The 19915-nt window shown below is 44.3% G+C and overlaps 1 protein-coding gene across 1 annotated transcript in view; it reads left to right on the plus strand.

Moving 5' to 3' along the window:
• Positions 1–336: 336 nt before the first annotated feature.
• The window catches only part of Slc35f1 (solute carrier family 35, member F1), a 395235-nt gene continuing 375656 nt past the window's right edge, over positions 337–19915 (plus strand). The window contains 1 exon segment of the mRNA NM_001109338.1: positions 337–1045. Coding sequence (NP_001102808.1) covers positions 873–1045 — 173 coding nt within the window. The 5' untranslated portion in view covers positions 337–872.

Genomic DNA, 19915 nt, shown 5'->3' on the forward strand with positions numbered 1-19915 from the left:
TCCAGGTCCATTCTGGATAAGCATAGTTGTGATGTTTAGGGTGCTCAATTTGTAACCTGTACGAACAAAAACTGTCTCTGGGTTGTGCCGCTGTCCCGGGCCCGTGGTGCTGGATTCTGCCGAGCCTCCGCAGAAGCAAGAGGAAGCCTCCCCAATTTCACCGGGAGGATGTATCCATTACTACACTTAGAAGAGAAAACTACCCACTGCCAGTCACAGCCTCCTAGACCTGGGGACTCTCTGGATGCCAGGAGGAGGAGGGTTGGGGACACCAAAGCACCTCCGGAGCGCCCTCTGGCGGGAGCAGAGCGCTCATCCCACCCCCACCCCCCTCTGCCCGCGCGGCGCCCCCGCCCGGCGCTCCAGGTTCACTCTCGGATTCTCACTCTGTGAGACACAGACGGCAGCTTTCTAAGCGAACCCGGCGCCAGCTGAAGCGGCGCCACCGCAACTGCCACCAGCAGGACAAGCCCTAGGCACTGGGAGCGAAGACGAAACCCGGCAGCCCCGATCCTCTCTCTCCACGGTCCTCGCAGTGGACCTGGCACCTCCAGGTCCCGCCGACCCCTTTTGCAGCCACTTGGCCGGGTGTGCCAGGACTTGGGTTGCAGCTCCAGAAGAGCCCGGGCGGGAAGCGGCAGCGACCCGGGAGCGAGGGTGTGCAGCCAGGACTAGGTAGCAACCCGAGAGCACTGAGCTGGGAAGAGGTGGCCGGAGCCCGCGGGTGTCTCCCTGCTTCGTCGCTTCGCAAGCGGCACCGCCTCCCGGGCCGGGGCCGCTCGGCCGGGTCCTCTGCGTGTTCCCGGGCCCGGAGCCCGCGCACTATGTGCGGGGCAGCGTTCTGATAGCCACCCACCTCTGCCTCCGCCGCGATGATCCCTCCCGAGCCTCCGCAGCCCCAGCTGCAGCCACCGCCACCACCGGCCCCGCCGAACCATGTGGTGACCACCATCGAGAACCTGCCAGCTGAGGGCAGCGGCTGCGTGAGCCTGTCCACCTCCTCCCGGGCTGGCATGCGCCAGAGGATCCGCAAAGTGCTGAACAGGTGAGCACAGACTCCCAGTGGGGACACCAGGGACGGGCACTGCAGGCACCCAGCCCAAGGCCCCCTTTCTCCCTATCCGACGTGTCCCAGAGGTCCTTTGGGACTGGGTCCTGGCCAGGGAAGAGAGCCAGGGCAAGCTTTCCCTGCGCTCTCAGAGAGGCCGCGACAGCTTTGTCCTGACGCTGGGATCCCCCGTGTGGTGGGGCTGCTGGCAGGTCCGGGGAGCGAGTTGGGGAGAGGCGGGGTTGTTCTACCTGCAGCTGCCCTGTATGTGTCCACACTCACGCCTCTCATCCTCACATTGTATCACTTCCCCTTTGCACTCTTATCCCAGCTTTGCGCTCTGGGGACACCCACCCTCCTCCCCCCCGCCCCCGCCATGGTCTGGGCGGAGGCGGGAAGGCCCCAGGCTGCGGTGATGGCGTGGAAGTCGCCAACCACATGCTGTCTTTCGCTCCGCCCTGGTGGCACTGACACCCCCACCCCCCAGAGTCATAGGGTAAGGATACCCCCATCTCCCAGACAGAAGGGAAACCACTTCTGCCTGACATTCCGGTCACTGTGCAGACTCTTGATGGCTTTGGAGCAAGGAAAAGAGGCTAGAGGCCTGAACCAGACCTGAACAAAGTGCAAAACGTTGCGCGAAGGGTGTGGGAATCAGGTGCCTAGTTATCCTGCTCCGACTGCCTTGGCCTCCTTATCAAGGACAGACATGTTTTAGGACGAGGGTCCTGTTGACAAGAAAGTAGGATCTTCTACAGTACTTGTTCAGCTGTGATGTGAAAGGGACTCTTGGTACTAACTTAAATGATTGACGAGCTACAGCCAGTTGTGCGAGTGCGTGCTTTTCAATGATTCGGTAGGGTAACCCTTCCGATCACATTATTCAGACAGGTCTCTGTGTGGTACCCTGGTAACAGAGATTCCCTGATCACTCACATGGAGCTGCTTGGGTCATAAAGCTCTACTGAGAGCACAAATACATGTAAAGAAACGACTTGAAAATATTTTTTATTTGGGGGGGAGTGGTTGCATACTATTCAAAAATTGCTTGTTAAAATCTAATGATCACAATAACTTATTTATAGACATTTCTGTCTAATACCAAACAAGAATTTCACTCTTCGGTGAGACCTAAATTGGTAACAGAAACTCCAGTTTTACCTTGTCATTCGTGGCTTTGGCTAACACATCCCCAAATATCACACTTAAAACATGATTTAAAAGCAATGAAAAACAGAAGAAATAGAGAATAGTATGTGTGTACCCTGTGAAAATCTGCCGTTTGAAAATCGCCAATATTTTAAACAGAATACAGCCTTAATTATTAAATTATTTTTTTCATCAAAGTAGAAAACACTGATGCTATCGTTCATTTGTTATTTTTGAGGTCGTAGTGGTCGTTCTGCTCATACAATGAATCTTAATGCCAAGAATGATTAGTCCACAGAGGTAGGCTGGGTTTGAAGGGACTTGGGCAGTTGTCACTCTACCTAGCCACAGGGCTTGTAGCAGAGACATTTGTCTTCTCTGTCTTAGGCTACTCATTTGCAGAGTGTGGTTAGTGGCACCCGTCTGAACTCTCCATCATATCATGATTTTGAGAATTAGGTAAAACTGAAGAAAAAAAAAAACACTGTGAAAATGGAAAGTTCTAAATATCTTTTGTTCAGCCCAGTTTTGTTGTCCAAGACAAGTTCAAGGACCACACGGGTAAAGAAAGCACCCGTGGCTTTCATGGGTAGAACCTTGCATTTTACTGAGCCCTATGTGAGCCCTCTGTGGCTCGAGTGGCATTATTTCCTATGTACAGGGGGGGGGAAACTGAGACTTAGGTGGGGTTAATGGCATTTTTATCTCAAAAAAATATGGGACGGGACCCTAAGATTATAACATTTAGACTTAAACAAAACAAAAGAAAAAAGTCAATTCTTGTGTGTCTCTCAAACTCTTCAAAAATTTCAAGATCATTTTTATATTATAATAACTTTCTTTATCCTTGAAAAGGTAAGGACACATTGTTCTTGTGAGACTGGCACCTTTGAGGAGCCTGCAAACCTTTTAAAATTGCGAGGGAATAATTTTGTTTGCATAATGGACTTGGCTTTTGTGTCAGTGTTGTTTCAACGAGATTAGTAGCAACCAGGCTCCCCCTATAGATGGACTGTGACTGGCAGGAGCTGCCAGTGCTTAGATGTGGCTCTGCTTGTTGAACCATCAAGGGATGTAATGGCTATGATGTCAAGTCACTGGGACCTAGTCATGAGCAGTTCCTGTATTTAGTAACTTCTCAAGATCTCATATTTTCTTCCTTTCCCTTCTCTCTCCCTAATACTCCCGCTCCCTTCACCCATGCTGCCTTATTGACACGATGTTGTCAGCTGTTCCTTTTCATCTATCCCTGACATGGAGCAACTTCACTCCTAAAAGAGATTCATTCCAAATCCTTAAGCTCCAGGCAATGCAAAGTAAAAAAAAAAAAAAAAACCCAAACCTGTCTAATATTCGACATTAGTACATAGAACTGGCAGAATTCTGTTACTGGGAGCTGTAGAGAGGCCCCTTTGTTTCCTGACTAGGGGGGCGCTCTAACCATCTCCTTGGGAATATTGCTGAGAGACAGGTTGTGGAAATGGGGCGGGGACTCTCACACTGTAGATAGGCAAGCCTAGTAAACTGCCTATTCTTGGTCAGAGTTATCTGTCAACCAGAGGAGGGGATGCAAACACATCAGTCGTCTGGCTATCCCCTGTCCTCCCAGGGACAGTTAGAGAGAGTTACAATACCAATTGATACTTAACTAATGGTACTCAGAATTAAAATAGAATGGGAACAGTACATGAACATCCATCTTGCAGAATTGTGCATCAATTTCTTTCCTTAGTGGAGCACCATCTATTGACTTTAAACAGGCTCAGGGCTACATGGCTGCATTTTATCTATGAGAATTAGGACATCCCACGGATGGTCTCATCTCCTTCTGAATAACAATTAGAACACCACACTATACAAGACTTTAATGAAAGGGGAGATGCTGGATCATTGTTGTTTTTTCTTGCTAACTAGCTAATAGTATATTTCATATTCCTTTTCTATTCAAATTATTTTGGAGAGAGGGTGTAAGAAGTAGAAGATGTTTTATTTCCTGGAGTAATGACAACTTCTTGATTTTAAAGATGCAAAATTATGCGTTGATGTAGATCACAAAGGAACATGATGAACTGTTTTTCACTTACTTTTCGTTTTTATAGAACAATAGAATTTGTGATCCTGCCACAGACAAACAAGATACAAAACAATAACAATATAAAAGGCACTTCAAGGACAACAGTTGGTAACCCTTTCACAGAAACTGCTGACCACGTAGCTTTCTTTGAAACACATTTGATTAGGCACTAGCTATATATTAAATTGCCAAAGACTTTCTTCTGAAATGAATACTTAATAAAATATCCCATTGAATGAATGTTCTATGCATGCAAGCTTTTATAGACCTTTTCCTACTTTGACATCAAGAATTCCTAGTTTTGGGTGCATTTTCTTTTAAATAACACAGTTGCTGGGCTGTGTGGGCATAATAAAACTTTATGTAACTTTTCAGTCTTGTAGTAGAGGTGTTTAGTTATTAGATGAAAGTATTGGTGTCTTGGACTGTCTTAGTTTGGTTTTACCGCTGTGAACAGATATCATGACCAAGGCAACTCTTATAAGGACATCATTTAACCGGGGCTGGCATTCAGCCCATTATCATCAAGATGGGAGCATGATAGTGTCCAGGCATGGACTAGGAGCAGCTGAGAGTTCTACATCTTCATTCGAACACTGCTAGAAGACTGGCTCCCATGGGGTTAGGAGGAGGGCCTCATTGCCCACCCCTACAGTGACAGACTTCCTCCAGCAAGGACACTTCTACTTCAACAAGGCCACATCTCCTTATAGTGCCACTCCCTGGGTCAAGCATATTCAAACTACCACATGGACCATCCATTCATTTGGAACTGGTTTCAGCTTAGATTTATTTTACTAATTTTCAAGCTTTGGATGCTTTTGAAACTTGTGAACCAAAGAAGATCAGGGTAGAAGAATGGTAGCAATCCTGTATTAATTTGCTACGATCCATGCCTCTGGGGAAACACACAGTACTCTATCTGTTGATTAGGTCATCTGTTTCTCATTCATTGATTCATTTATCCCGTCAGTGCCTCATTTAATGAGTACTTATTTGGTCCCACTATAAATGGGACTTTGATAGAGTCAGTGGTAGTGATAGAAGACAGTTAAAAATAAAAACAGGAGACAAACATACATCACTTCTCAAGAATAGATTTTAAATATATTTAGTTATTTTTAAAAATTTTATGTGTATGTGTGGTGGTTTGAATAGGTGTGGCCCCCATAAACTCCTGTGCTTGAATGCTTGGCTCATGGGGGGTGTCACTATTAGGAGCTGTAGCCTTGTTGGGAGGAAATATGTCATTGTGGCAATGGGTTTTGAAGTATCATATACTCAAGCTATGTCCAGTGTGGCACACAATCTCTCACTGTTGCCTGCAGATCAAGATGCAGAACTCTCAGCTCCCTCTCCAGCACTATGCCTGGATCCTGCCATATTTTCCACTCTGTCCATAATGGACTAAACCTCTGAAACTGTAAGCCAGCCCCGATTAAATGTTTTTCTTATAGGAGTTGCTTAGGTCATGGTGTCTTTTCACAGCAGTAACACCCTAACTAAGACAGTATGAGCTGTCTGTCTGTCTGCATGTATGTATGTGTACGACTTGCATTTCCATTGATGCTGGAAGAGGGTGCTGGAATCCCCTGGAACTGGAGTGTTATGAGTTACCAAGTGGGTGCTGGGAATCAAATCAGGGTCTTTTTCAAGAACAGTAACTGCTCTTAGCCATTGAACAATCTGTCTGGCCCCTCAAAAGTAGATTTTTAAGACAGTCAAGCAAAGAGTTCCCTCCAGTTAGTCTTTTGGCCCTTATGGGAAGCTGCTCCAGAAGACCGCCCACACATCACTTGGGGTGCACACAGTCTCAGGCTACAGATCTTTCTTCTTTCTGTATATATAATAGCATAGAATGAGAACCAGCCATTAGTGATCATGTGACTTCAGAGTATTAGGAAGTGAGGAACCAGTTTGAATTCCGTTCTGCTGTTGAGTGGATCCATCAAGGGCATTTCTATACACTTCAGGAAAATGGAGTTTTCCAGCTGGGTGTGGGGGCGCACACCTGTAAATCTATCTCTGAGGAGATGGGGGCAGGAGACTCCTGAATCTAAGGCTACTCTGGGCTGTACAGTGACTTCTAAGTTATGCAGTCCTTGGCTATGTAGCTAGACCTGGTCTAGAACTAAAAATAAACAAGAGGACAACAAATAAACAAAATCAAACAAAACCCCCACACTCCAGACAATAGCTAGAGTTTTCTGAAAATATTAATGGGCAGACAGTGCCTAGGCAACTCTTCTTTGACAAGACATATGTTTGTGTGTTGCAGACAGGAGAGAGTTCAGATATGACCAGACCACACAGATCAGTGGGTGGAAAGACTGGATACTTTGGTCCGTAGCATGCTGTAACTGAATGAGAGTATTTGAGTTAAAATCAGCATTCATTGGGACAGTGGCTCCAGTTCTTATGTTCTGTACTACAAAACCTATTCTACACCACAGATAATGTGGAAAACACATTATGTGTTTTCCAACTGCTTGTTGTTCTTCTCTAAATGGTGAAAGGCAGTGATGCTCTTACCTTGCTAAGTGCCTTGTAAGACCACAGAAGAGCTGGTAGCAAGCGAGGTGGGTGTTTCCCCTTGGCATTGAAGGATAAGTGGGGACATTTCCTAAGAACAGAAAGCCACAAATGAAATGAGATGAAAGAGACAAAGGATGAGTTGTGTGTGGGGTCAAGGGTTGGGGAAAGGTTTGAATGAAGTTTCCTAGTAGAAGACATTATAGGATGAGAAGAATGAAGGGTGTGGGAGTGAATTAGGACTAGAGTTGGGGGGTGAGGTACAGATACAAAAAGCCTAAAGTGATGAATTAGTAGTAAGACATTATTCTATTGATTCTTATTATGTTATTGAATAGAGAAACAGGGTCAGTGGCATGAAATTCTGAGTAGAATTACTAGATCAGAGGTCAGGAAAGGAACTGGAATTAGGGATTATGTAGGAGTCAGATGTAGTTATTTATGGAGAAGGAGATGGGCATCTACATGGAGTGGAGGCAATAGGGATGGAGAGAGAAGGGGCACCTCTGGACCAGGGTGAGGGAGCTGATAAGGAAGAAATGCGACATGGCTGGACCTTACTGAATGTTCAGTATTTACTTGCTCAAACTTGATTTGAAAAGCTATTACAGGGGAGAGATTTGCTCCCTGGGGATGAAGGAGTCTAAGATGCTCAGTGAGCTAGAAAGGCAGTCAGAATATCACCAGCTATGCAGAGCATTGTCTGTAGAATAATGCTTGGCCCTACACTTTGGCAAGAACAGAACTTAAGAGGAAAGCACATAGAAATACTGCTTTTGATAAAACACATCTGTTCTAAAAATTTCAGAAACTGTGTCTTGTATTTATTTTTGTGGGTTTTTTTGCATTTCATCTCTCTTATGATAATGTGTATTGTACTTTACAAATATTTTGCCTGCAATGAGTTGTTAACAAGTTTAATTTCACAAGAGAAAGTCTGAAAAGTATAGGTCTCTGCTGGTTATCTAAGTGGGAGTAACAGGGAGTCTGGTTTCCAGAGGTACATCTAGTCAAGAGTGGAGGCATTCCCACGTTGGGCTCATCAGGTGTGCACCAGTCCTGACCCTGTGAATCTGCACAGACCTAGCTGGTTATGTGGAGTATTATGTCAGACTCTTAAATGTTCCCCAGAGTCCATGTGCTAAAGGTTTGTTCATTCGCCTTTGGGGATAATGGACATTGGTAGATGGGTGGGACAGAGTGGAAGAAGGCTAGGTCTTTGCATGAGGTGTTTCCTTTCTCCCTTTCTCTTTGTTTTCCTCCTGCCTCCTTTGCATTGACCCCCACCATAATGCACCACCCCAGGATGGTATTGTGCAGCTCCTGAAACCACAATCAAAACCAAATCTGTTTTCCTTAGGTTGCTTAGCTTTACTATATTGTCACAAAGGCAGACATGTGGGTGGTAGGGTGAACTTTCAATTGGTCCAGACCAAGACCTTAGATGAACGACTTGGAGAACAGTTGAGACTCCTGCCTGAAAGCCTCCTCATACCCTGGAAACCATCTAGAAGTGAGAAATAGAGAGAAGCAGCTCATTTCTGTAGAATGGGCTGTTAAGTGGAGAGTACCGCCTTTCGGGGATCTTAGAGTAGAGGAGAAAAGGTCTTGGGTCTAAATAGCAGAAGGTGGGTCCGGGTTACCTGGGGCCCATGTCTTGATCATTGATCATTGATACCCTTTGATCTTAAATTCTGAGATGCACAGAGTAGGTGCCAGTCAGCCATTCAGCAAGTAATTACTCAATCAACCGAGAGGCATGATTGTCAGGGAACAAGGCAGCAAAGGACTGTATGCTTGGGGAGGCTAAATTCTGGTGGATGAGCACAGAAAGTAAGCAAGCACATCTGAATGATACCCTGGATTGCTAATATTAAGTATAGAACTAAGGTAGGCTGTCATGAGAGAGTGGTAATGCAACTTTAAATGGATGGGCCAAAAAGGTCTCACTCTAGTAACATGACCCTAATCAGAGTGACCTAAGGAACCATTAACTAGAGGCATAGAAGGAAGAACATCCTAGGTAGCTTTGATGAAATAAACAAGCATAACGAACTAAAAGGAAAACTGGAATGCAAGAATCAGAGGCCAGTAAGAAGAAAGGCTGGAGAAATAGGCGATGCCTTTTTTTTTTTTTTTTTTTTTGGTTCTTTTTTTCGGAGCTGGGGACCGAACCCAGGGCCTTGCGCTTCCTAGGTAAGCGCTCTACCACTGAGCTAAATCCCCAGCCCCAGGCGATGCCATTTTTAAGTGTGATGGAGAACAAGTGAAAGATGTTAAACAGTGAGTTGGAAAGGGTCATGCAGGCTGCTGTTGAAGAGAGGGTCGCAGGGGAGGCCTATGGTGTTGGGAACGGAAATGGGCAGGAGTGACGGAGATGGGGAAACATGGACAATGTTGGAATGATTTGCTTCAGGTGGTGCAGCCTTTGGGTTGGCTGGATGATTTTACAGGATAGCTGAGGGAAAGGAATACATAAAAATTCACAGTGTTGGGGACTTAAACAATTCAGTGGGGTTAGTGCCATCTTGACAGCAGAGAAAGACAGGTGGAGGAATACATTCGTGGATAGGAAACCGGAGTTAACGTCTTCCAAGTTTAAGTTTGAGATGTCTCGTGGAGATGCCAAGTGAAAGCTGAAATTCTGGGCAGAAATGAATGCTTGGAATTTTGAATGTGCGCATCCATCTGCCTCAAGACAACATGGAGAAACAGGTAGAGAGGCGTCCTAAGAGTGGTCTAGAGAGCACACCAACCGAGGAGGAGGAGGAGCCAGCCAAGGAGGAGGAGCCAGCCACGGAGGAGGAGCCAGCCAAGGAGGAGGAGCCAGCCAAGGAGGGAGGGAGGAGGAGCCAGCCAAGGAGGGAGGAAGAGTTCAAAGAAGTGGACCAGGGGACTAGAGTATCCTGATGCTCAGAGAAGGCAATCCCAGAGAGGGGCAGTAGGGCGTTCATTAGCCCTTAAAGGAGCTGACAGAGACGTGACCAACAGTTTGGCACCACAGAAGGCGTGTGACGGTGCAGGAGCAAATGACCAGTGCTGGCAGAAAACTTGGTTGAAAAGGCTAGGTAGAGGTGACGGAATAGTACTGTTGAGAAGTTTCGCCTTTGAAAGGAAAGCTACTATGTAATTCCAGGTCCCTATGCTTGGGGCAATGGCTGCTGGAGAAGGGAGGTGTCTGGGCAGTAAGGAGAGGGCTGAAGGCTGAGAAGAGTCTTGAGGAGGCCTGGGGCAGGACTAGGCCTGAGGAGAGGGAGCACTCTTCGTGGTGCACGTGTGTGGTGGGGAGCACATGCACAGGAAAAGCCCATTTGATAGATTCAGCAGTGGGACTGAAAGTCAACTTCTGTCAGGTGGCTTCTCTGCTAGAGAACAAGGCAAAGATTTCAGTTGTGAATGGAAGGTGTCAGGTGCGGGGGGGAAGGGTGTAGGATGTTTGTACAGAGAGAAGCGGGAGAAAGAAAACATACTGAAGTGTTATATTGTAAATGTAACATCTGTAGCCAGGATATGCGCTCTCTCTCTCTCTCTCTCTCTCTCTCTCTCTCTCTCTCTCTCTCTCTCTCTGTGTGTGTGTGTGTGTGTGTGTGTGTGTATGGTGGTAGGTCTAAGGAAAGCATTGTTATTTTAATCTGCCTGGAAAGGGTTAACCTAGAAATAGAATTTACCCAAGTCAAACCAGTGAATTCAGGTATGAAGTGTGTGTGTGTGGGGGTGCTCATAGATTTCAATAAGGGGATCCTGTTTTAAACTTGGGAATGGGAGAGAGAAGGGATTGTGTGTGGTCACTTGAAGTTTGGTGCCTGGACCAGTGTGTCCCCCTGAGAGGAGATATCTTTTCCCTCAGACAAGTGACAACTTGTGGGGGCTTCAATTTTCTCAGTGGTAAACCAGTTAAAAGAATCCTGGCTCATTTCCCATTGGATGCATGGGGTTTTAAAATGAAATAAGACCAGGGAGAGGACTGGGCGAGCTGCCAAGCACTCGGCAGTGGTTAGCCTGGTCACAGAATTAAAAGGAGAGCCTGTGTTCCTGTGGCTCTGCTCTGTCACTAAGGCTGTGCCACATGCTGACCCGACCCTTCAGCTCACACAGCCATAAGTCGGCCCCCTTGGCTTGCCTCAGCCTTGTCAGTCAGTCCAAAGGGAAACCATCTACTTACATATACAGCACTGGCCTGTTTATGGTAGTTGTTTACTGTTAGCATCTCTTCAAGCAAATACATCTTCTCTCCCTCTTTAAAAGAAAAGCCTCTCCTGGAGTCTTTCATGTGGCACTCGGCATACGGTACACTGTCTGCTCTCAGAGCTGGCGCCTTGGCAGCACCTCTGGGTTTGCCCAGGAGGGTTTGACAGGCTTCAGGAAGGGGTTAGTACCTCTTGAACCCAGCGGGTCTCCCACTGAGGGAAGGCCTAAAAGGAGTGGACTGCCGAGACAGAGAGGGCTTAGAGGGAAGGGACCGACCAAGCTGCTTTAATATGCTAATGAGGGAAGCCCAGATGCGGGGATATCACTGCAGTTCTTTGTGTGATGCCCTGGTTGGCTGCAGTCTCTGTTCCTGCGTGGAGGCTGCTGCGGGCGGGAAACACTGCATTCTCTGAGCTTCCCTCCCTGGCAGAGCATCCCGTGGGCGGGCAGTGCTTGTGGACTCCTCCAGGACCTGCAGCCAAGGCTGCTGCAGCCCATGAGCATTGGGGAGCATAGGACTCCAGCGACAGGGTGGGTTCTGAACAGTGTGGGGGTGCCATAAACAGGAAGGACATTTGTGGCCTCACAAGATGGGCTCTTTGCTCTCACAGACTGCCCAGCCTGGCGAGTGACATTGTCTAAGCTGAAAAGGTTTAAGGGAGCAAGTCAGTGCTTAGTTGTGAACAATGTCAATAGCATCTCTTGAAGCAACTTGATCAAGCAACACCATCCAGTGAGCTCTGGGGGAAACACGCACACATTGACTATTTCACCCAGGGATGCTCTGGTACCCAGGGATACGAAGGGGTTCCAGCACCCTCCAGGAAGAAAAGGCCAGTAAAGGTGCCTTGAAGTAGTATCTGCATGGTGAGACCATGGCATGTACAAAGACTGTGTTTAAACAGTGAACCATCTCCTGGTGCAAATTTGGTTAAGGACTAGGTACTCTTAGCTGCTCCGGCTAGATTTTATCATAAAATCCAGGATCATATTTTCTGTATGTATATGAGAGAGTAAAAGAGAGAGAAATAAAGAGAGAGAGAGAGGTGACGATGTCAACTATCTTCCTCAGTTTCTCCACCTTACTTTTCATTTAACAATTTTGAGAATCTCACATGTAATATTATATTTACACCATTTCTAGCCCTCCAACTCTTCCCATGTCTCCCATTTTCTCTTAACATCATTGTCTAATCTTCTTTCGTGTGTGTGTGTATGTGTGGGTGTGTATGTGTGTGTGTGCGTGTGTGTGTGTATATGCATTTGTGTATGTGTGTGTGTATATGCATTTGTGTATGTGTGTGTATGTGTGTATGCATGTGTGTGTGTATGCATGTGTGTATGCATGTGTGTGTGTATGTGTGTATGTATGTGTGTGTGTGTGATATGTACCCTACTGAGTCCATTTAGTGTTGTTCACATGTACATGTATTTGGGGACTTATCACTTGGCATTGGACACCTATCAAGTGTCTCAAACCAGGAGAAGATTGATCCTTTCTCTCTCTCTCTCTCCAGTGATTGCCAGAAGCTTTTCATCTAGTTGTAGGGCCTTGTGAAATGTCCCTATCTATGTTGGTTTATTAAGTGACGATTTTATTACAGGCCTGTGCAGACAACTATAGTGTTGAGATTTCACGGGTGTGGTTTCCTGTCCCGTTTAGAAGACACTATCTTGAAGCAAACAACCTGGTCCTCAGAATCTTTCCATGCCTCTCTTTCAAAATGCTCCAGGAGCCCTTATATGTAGGGGTTACGTTGTAAATGTACGGCATTCCATGACTACTTATTCTCTACATTTGATCAAATCTCTGTAATTTTCTTCATCTGTTACAGAATGAGGCTTCTTTGATGTGGGAGTTGAGCTGTACTTATGATGGGTATAGGGATAGATATTTAGAATACAGTTAGAAGGTATACTATCTTAGGAAAATGGCAGTATATGCCCTCTAGGGTCTATGCTTCTCCAGCCATTTACAGTTGGCTGGATTAACAGTATCAGACATGAGTCCCCTCCTCTTGAGCAGGTTTTATATCCAGTTAGACATCTGTTGATTGTGCCCAATATATAAAGGCTACAATATACTTTCACATGCCTTCCACAATATACTAAAAGAAGAAATATCTTTAGGTAACTCTAACCAAGCAGGTGAAAGGCTTGTTTACTATAAAAACTTCAGGTCTTTGAAGGAAGAAATTGAAGAAGATATCAGAAAATGCAAAGATCTCCCATGGTCATGGATCGACATAGTAAAAATGACCATTCTACCAAATGCAATTTCCACCAAAATTCTAACACAATTCATTACAGACCTTGAAAGAACAGTACTCAACATCATATGGAAAAACAAAAAATTCAGGATAGCTAAAAGAATTCTATACAATGAAAGAACTTCTGAGGGTATCACCATCCCTAATTTCAAGTCACTATTGCACAGTTAAGAATAGCTTGCCAGGCCAGTCACTGTTATGGTTTGTAAGCGTTGCAGCTGGGTAGGACTTCAGACTACTCTTCTTCCTTGGAAGCTTGTCCTGTGGACACTGTCTTAGCTAGGGTTTCATTGCCGAGAACAGACATCATGACCAAGGCAACTTTTATAAAGGACAACATTTAGTTGGGCCTGGTTTACAGTTTCAGAGGTTTAGTCCATTACCATCATGGCGGAAAACATGGCAGGCATGGTGCTGGAGAAGATGGTGAGAGTTCTGCATCTTGATCTGAGTCAGCCAGGAGGAGACTGCCTCCTGGGTAGCTAGGAGGAGGGTCTTAAAGCCCATGCCCACAGGATATATATTCTCCAACATGGACAGACCTACTCCAATAAGGCCACACCTTCTATAGGACCAAGCATATTCAAACCACCACAGACATTGTATGACTCCTCATAGAGCTGTTTTCTAGATCATTTTCAGCTACATTCTTCTAAGTCCTGGGTCTCAGGTGTGTGTGTGTGTGTGTGTGTGTGTGTGTGTGTGTGTGTGTGTGTGTGTATGTGTGTGTGTGTTCTTTAGAAATTAGGTCTTACTTTTGAGTTCTGGGAGGCAAGGGCAATGGCAAAACAGTTTGTATTATTTTGTGAGTCTCTTGGATGCCTTGACCAACAATATGAAGGGAGGTTTCCCATGCCTGGCATTGGGCTTTTTGTTAGGTAGTCTTTAGCTCTTGAGGAAAACGTTATCATTCAATGTGGTATAACTCTACTTAATATATATTATATAATTAAAAATTATATATATGCACACATATACTATGTATATATTTTAAGTTAAGCTTTATAAAATAATGTTTCTCTGTGACTTTTTTTCAAACACTGATAGTATTATTTATCTCTGCTTACTCTCTGGCCCTCTTTGTTAACCTTCCTCTCCACTTAGACTAGGTTCCAGTATTGTTTTTTAAGACCGATTATCTTTGTGAATGGCAGCTAGCCCCAGGGTTTCTTCTGTCCTCGTCGTACTAGCTCTGAGATTACTGATGCTCACTGCAATGTCTTGCCCATTGGACGTAGGTACTCATGTACCTACCAAGACCTTCATCCATTCCCACCCCAGCCCCCTGTGTTTTGTCTTCTACTCTTATCTTCTGAAATTTGCTGGGGGATATTTAAACATTTATGTATATACCATGTGTTATGTATTATTTCCCAATAACATTTACTAGATAGCATTTGTGATGGGCCTTTACCTGTCCATGTATCTCTGTATCTTGCTGTGATTTTTCCATACCTCACATGAGCCCACACTCCCAGACAGATAGGTGGTTTCTATTTAGCGTAATCTGTCTTCCTTATTTGATGATAACACCCAAGTCTCCTAAGCCTTCTCCGTTCCTGGTGGAAGTTCAGAATTAGTTTAATAAGAATGTTTTATTTTCTATGTGTTTGATTCATCTATCTATGAAACCACATTGATAAAAATAAAAATATTGCATGTGGAGTTACCTACAAGCTAGCAGTAGAGTGTTTCCTCCTCTTCTTTTAATACATGTGTGGCTTTAAAACCTTTCTGTCCTCTTCCTTTGATTGAGGTAGGCTGAATAACAACATTTTCCCAGAAAAATTCTTGTCTTTTGAAAATTAAAATACTCTGCTTCCTTGGTGCTTACTGTCATTTCCTGCTGCTAATAGGATGACGATGCACGGATTCTCTTGGTAAAGCCGGGTCCTGTCATGCTTAAAAATGTGTAAGCCTGTTTGCTTTCATTTTAGAGAATAGATTGTTTTCAACTCAAGTGCTGATGAATGGACTCAGTCGTCTCCTCTGAGAGGAAACCTTTCTCGTCTCAAAGTTAGTAGTTCCCGAAGAAAAGTGTCACGCAATATTAGGTATTATAGCAATCGGTATCATATTGCTTGTATTAGATATACATTTTCAGGGAGAGCAGCAATTAAGAAGGTAAGTATATAAATGAGCGTAAAGATAGACAATAGACAGGGTTTCACCATGTTAGGCAAGTTCATAAACTTTTCCTGCTAGATGCCCCTTTGCAGGTGAGAAATTTTTATGAAACTCACGTATTTACTTACAGAAAGTAGGTGTATAAACCAGACCCTACTGGTCATAAATCATGAAAAACTTATTTTTAAAACAACTCCTTGACAGACATGGAATTTTGATGTTTGTTAAAGATTTAAGCAACGTTGCATACTAATGAGATGGATTCGCTTGTTTATTCTTACGAAAGGAATTAAATCTTGGCTGATTGCTTGAAGCTGTAGGTTGTAGAGCATCATTAAATTGATCGACATTTTGATTTTACATTACCAGTGCTGAGAGCATTGTTTCACATAAGTACACAGCTCACAATGGTAGGAGTGTGTTTAAGACTACTTTGGAAATCGTTAGAAATTCTGTCCCATTTCCAAGCCAAAATTCAATGAACTGTACTTTATGCAACCCAAATTACTACTCAATCAACAACTTTCAAAAACAAATGTTTTAACAATGCATTTCAAAAGGCAAACTAATTTCATACTTACATTCTGAGGACTGATGGGGGAAACTATAAAAGTCTTTGTCATCTATAAGTAAACCAATAGCTAAGAGTGGAAATTGCCCAATAAAAACATTGTGATTCTACTTCTCACCCACCCCCAACCATGACAATGACATATAAATATACTGTTGATTTATATCAACAATTAATGGGAAAAGAGTCCATGACCTTGAAAGAGAGAAAGGAGGGATATATAGGAGGTAAGGGAAATGCCTGTTTGTGTGTGTGTGTGTGTGTGTGTGTGTGTGTGTGTGTGTGTGTGTACAATGTAAATATATTGGGATCTTAAAAATAAAGGAAATAATTTTAAAAATCCACTGCAGTTCATAGCCTACAATAGTCTTGAATATGAATCAGTCTTTTTCCGGCTATGGTGGTTGGTGCTCCATTGCATGCACAGTGCAAAGTGCACATCTGTGCATGCAGAACCAATAAGCAAAGTGATGGGATGCAACACTGGCAAGAGTTTCTAGAAACATCTGATCCACTATGCATTTGCTTTTGAGTTAATATTTACTCTTTGCGTAGTAACAAACCTCTTACTATTGTCAATATTTTTATGACTTCCACATTTAACTTTACTACCCTCAGTGCGATTGTCACCCACAGTTTAGAAACTGGGTGTTAAACTGTAGGGTAGGTGGTTAACTGAGACAGCAACAAGGTAAGTAATCTCATTGGCTTTAAAATTTGTGTCTCAAGTTGCATGAGTGTGATGCCGGGGGCATCAGAGCTATGGCAGACAGTAGCGAGCTGTAGCCATTTCTCCTTTGCTTTCTCTCCAGCCAGGGTTGTTTCACCCAATCAGGGAGTTTTCATCCAGCATGCAGGGATAGACATTTGCTTTATATGATTAGAAAGAACTCTATATCAAAAAGAGTTATGAAGTCATCTGACTTACATCCATATTGTCTATATGTGGGGTTGAACGAGGCAGTTTCCATAGCTGCGGTAAGCAATCAACCTCTACATGTCGGAGCTGACTCAGCACGAGCCTGTCTGCACAAGAGGATGATTAACTTGGAGAGAAGCTTGCATCAGCAGGAAGAAATGCAGCCATGCCTCCAAAGAAATATGAAACATTTACACGTGACATTTCAGGGACGGTCTTGGGTGGGGGTCCTAATTGTACTAGGGGGAATAAATATGTTCTTTCTCTTTTAATAACTGGCATTAGAAAATCTACCAAGAAAAATATCTCTTATCCATTCTCTTAACCAATTCATCCATTTCACCCCAGATGGCTGATAGAAACCAGACATTTCACAGAGTCCTTGGCCATAGACTTCTGGGGATAGGTGAGGTTTTAGGTTGGTTTGAACAGATCTAAGGAACCTTAATTTTGGTGATAGACTATAGTACACTCTTTCTTTCTGCTGAGAGTGACAAAGGAAACAGATCGCTTGCTGCTTGCCGTAGCAGGCAGTCACCTTATGGCTGTGACATTGAGTTGAGACCTGAAATGTCATTTATTCGTTTATTTCAAGACCTCTTTATACAGTCCATGCTGGTCTCAATCTAGCAGTTCTCATGTGGTCCAAGTTCTGGAGTCACAGACCATCTGAGTTGGGATCTATTTAACTCTTAGCTGTGAACATCTCTAACTGTTGTGCCTCTTTTACTTACCCTGGAATCTCAAGTCCTTGTTTGGATATCATTCATCCACTTCTCCCTTCACTCTGGATGATTCTGCCAAGAGAGAACAGGAGCTGAATGACGAGTTAGATTGCCTGGTCCCTTCTGTTCTATAGATGGGTGGTAAAACCACTATGGGTAGATTCTTATGACTGATGCCATAGATATCCATCCATTATAGTGTGTGGCGTCTAAGATAATCTTGAGCTTGTCTGAATTTGGAAAGGCATATTGAGGATATCAGAATGCTAGAGAAAGGGCTCTTCCTATCTTGTCCATTTATTCATTTGGAAGAACTTATTTTGAACTTTCTGTCTATGAGGCTGGTATAAGTCATGGGTACATAGAAGAATGCAGATAATACAAAGGCAAACCAAGAAAGCATCAAATGAAAGGGTCAGGAAAGGATCCTAGTAGCTTAAAATTAGAGACAGAAGAAGACATGGGCAGAATAAATGGAAGAATATGTTTTTGTGAGTACCCGGGTGGTGCTAATGGTTACATCAAGTAGTATTTTGTGTCAAAGCAACATGTCAGAAACCTGAGCTGACGAAGTTACGTTCTACCCAGGAAAGTAAAAGTAAGTTTAGTACACTACACACCTGCATGGGAGGGAGGGGGCAGAGGCTTGGAGGTATAGGTTTGGGCCAGGTTTTGCAAGGTTTCAAGTTTGCTGGGAGTTCTTTGCATCCTCGTGGTAAATACAAAGGTAATACGTTAATAAGATCTAGGTGTCTGGGGTCCAAACAGTGACTTTTAGTAGAACAAGATTGATTGCAGGCATCACAGGAGGGCCCTGCCTTCAGAAGGGAACTGCAGTGCTCTGATGCCCTCTGCACTCCTTTTCTCTGAGACCCTGAAGTTTTGTTTGTAACTACCACATAAGACAAAGATGAGCCGAGTCCGATGGTGGTCAGGGTTTGGTTTTGCTTAGCATAGCAACCTTATGGCTCTGAGAGAATTATCTTAAACCTTCTACCAGTGTTGTTTCATCATCTGTGAAATTAGAATAAGAACACCTACCTCATAAGGAGATTGAAAGGGATTAAATGAGATAGTTATATTTCTTGGCACCAGGCCTGAAATACATTAGCTGTTATAATTATTAATGTTCCCAAGAATAATATACAACTTTGGAAGAGGCCCAGGAATGGAGGGAGAAGAGCAGTGTCCATGTTCTCTCACAGCCTGCAAGTTGAGATTCACTTGGAAATGTTGAGACAAGTATTAACTGTGGTATTGTCAGGTTTTGTTTGGGAGCCAGACTTGGAATTATTGTGTTGGCAACACATCTCTCATCTCTGCTTCCAGAAAGGAGGAGTATAAATTCGAGGAAAACATACTAAATAGGAGATGTGCTTATTTTGGGGTGACAAGAAGGGCTGCTGACTTCACACGCCAAGCCAAGAAGTTGTATATGTGGGAGACGCTGGGATAAGGGGCTTCTGGGAGGGCTGCTGTCTTCGTTGTAGTATGACCGTGCAGAAGAGCACCTGGAAATCCTAGATGAATGCAGGTGTGTTCTTTTAGGGTAAGCAGCTCTCTCTCTCTCTCTCTCTCTCTCTCTCTCTCTCTCTCTCTCTCTCTCTCTCTCTCTCATCACCTGCAGCAGTGCCTGCCAGATGGTAGATACTGTGATATTGCAGTCCACAATACCTCACAAATGAGTGGTTGAGTGCTCAAGCGCTGAGGAGATGGAGAGGGCTTGGAGCTTGTGCCTGGGGCATAGGCACTTGTTAGGTAGGGTCCCCTCCGTTTGGTGCCTACAAAGCAGCCTTCTATTTTCTATTGCAGCCATTAGGCAGACTAATGAGAGAAGCTAATCAATAGCTGGCGAACTGATTCGTGGAAATAGATTCCTTAGGCTACAGTTTGAAAGAAAAGCAGGGATTCTTTCCCTGGTCTGGATTCATGGCTATTTTTAGTGAGCAGATGTTGCAGCTTTTACGAAGCCTCTGGCAGCGTTTCCTTCAACTCCCATCTCATCCCAAATATGTAGTGCTCATCCCTTCCATTCCAGAGACATGCTGCTTCGTGGGTGTTTTCTGTGCAGCATAGGAGATTGTAGGAAAGAGTAATTAAGAGAGGAATATAGCACCTGTCCTCATAGTAAATGGGTGATAAACAAGAACGATCGGAGAAGGACTGTTGGAAGTGTGGGTGTCAGAAGAAGATGGCCAGTAAACATTCTTCCTCCTGGATGAACTCAGAAGAGATTTCTCTGCACTCTTGGCAATGATGTGCAGCGTTTGGATTCCTTAGTCGGAATCAATTTCTATATCCAGAGCCTAGGA

Source organism: Rattus norvegicus, chromosome 20 (assembly GCF_021556685.1).
Source record: "Rattus norvegicus strain SHRSP/BbbUtx chromosome 20, alternate assembly SHRSP_T2T, whole genome shotgun sequence".
Classification (NCBI taxonomy): Eukaryota; Metazoa; Chordata; class Mammalia; order Rodentia; family Muridae; genus Rattus; species Rattus norvegicus.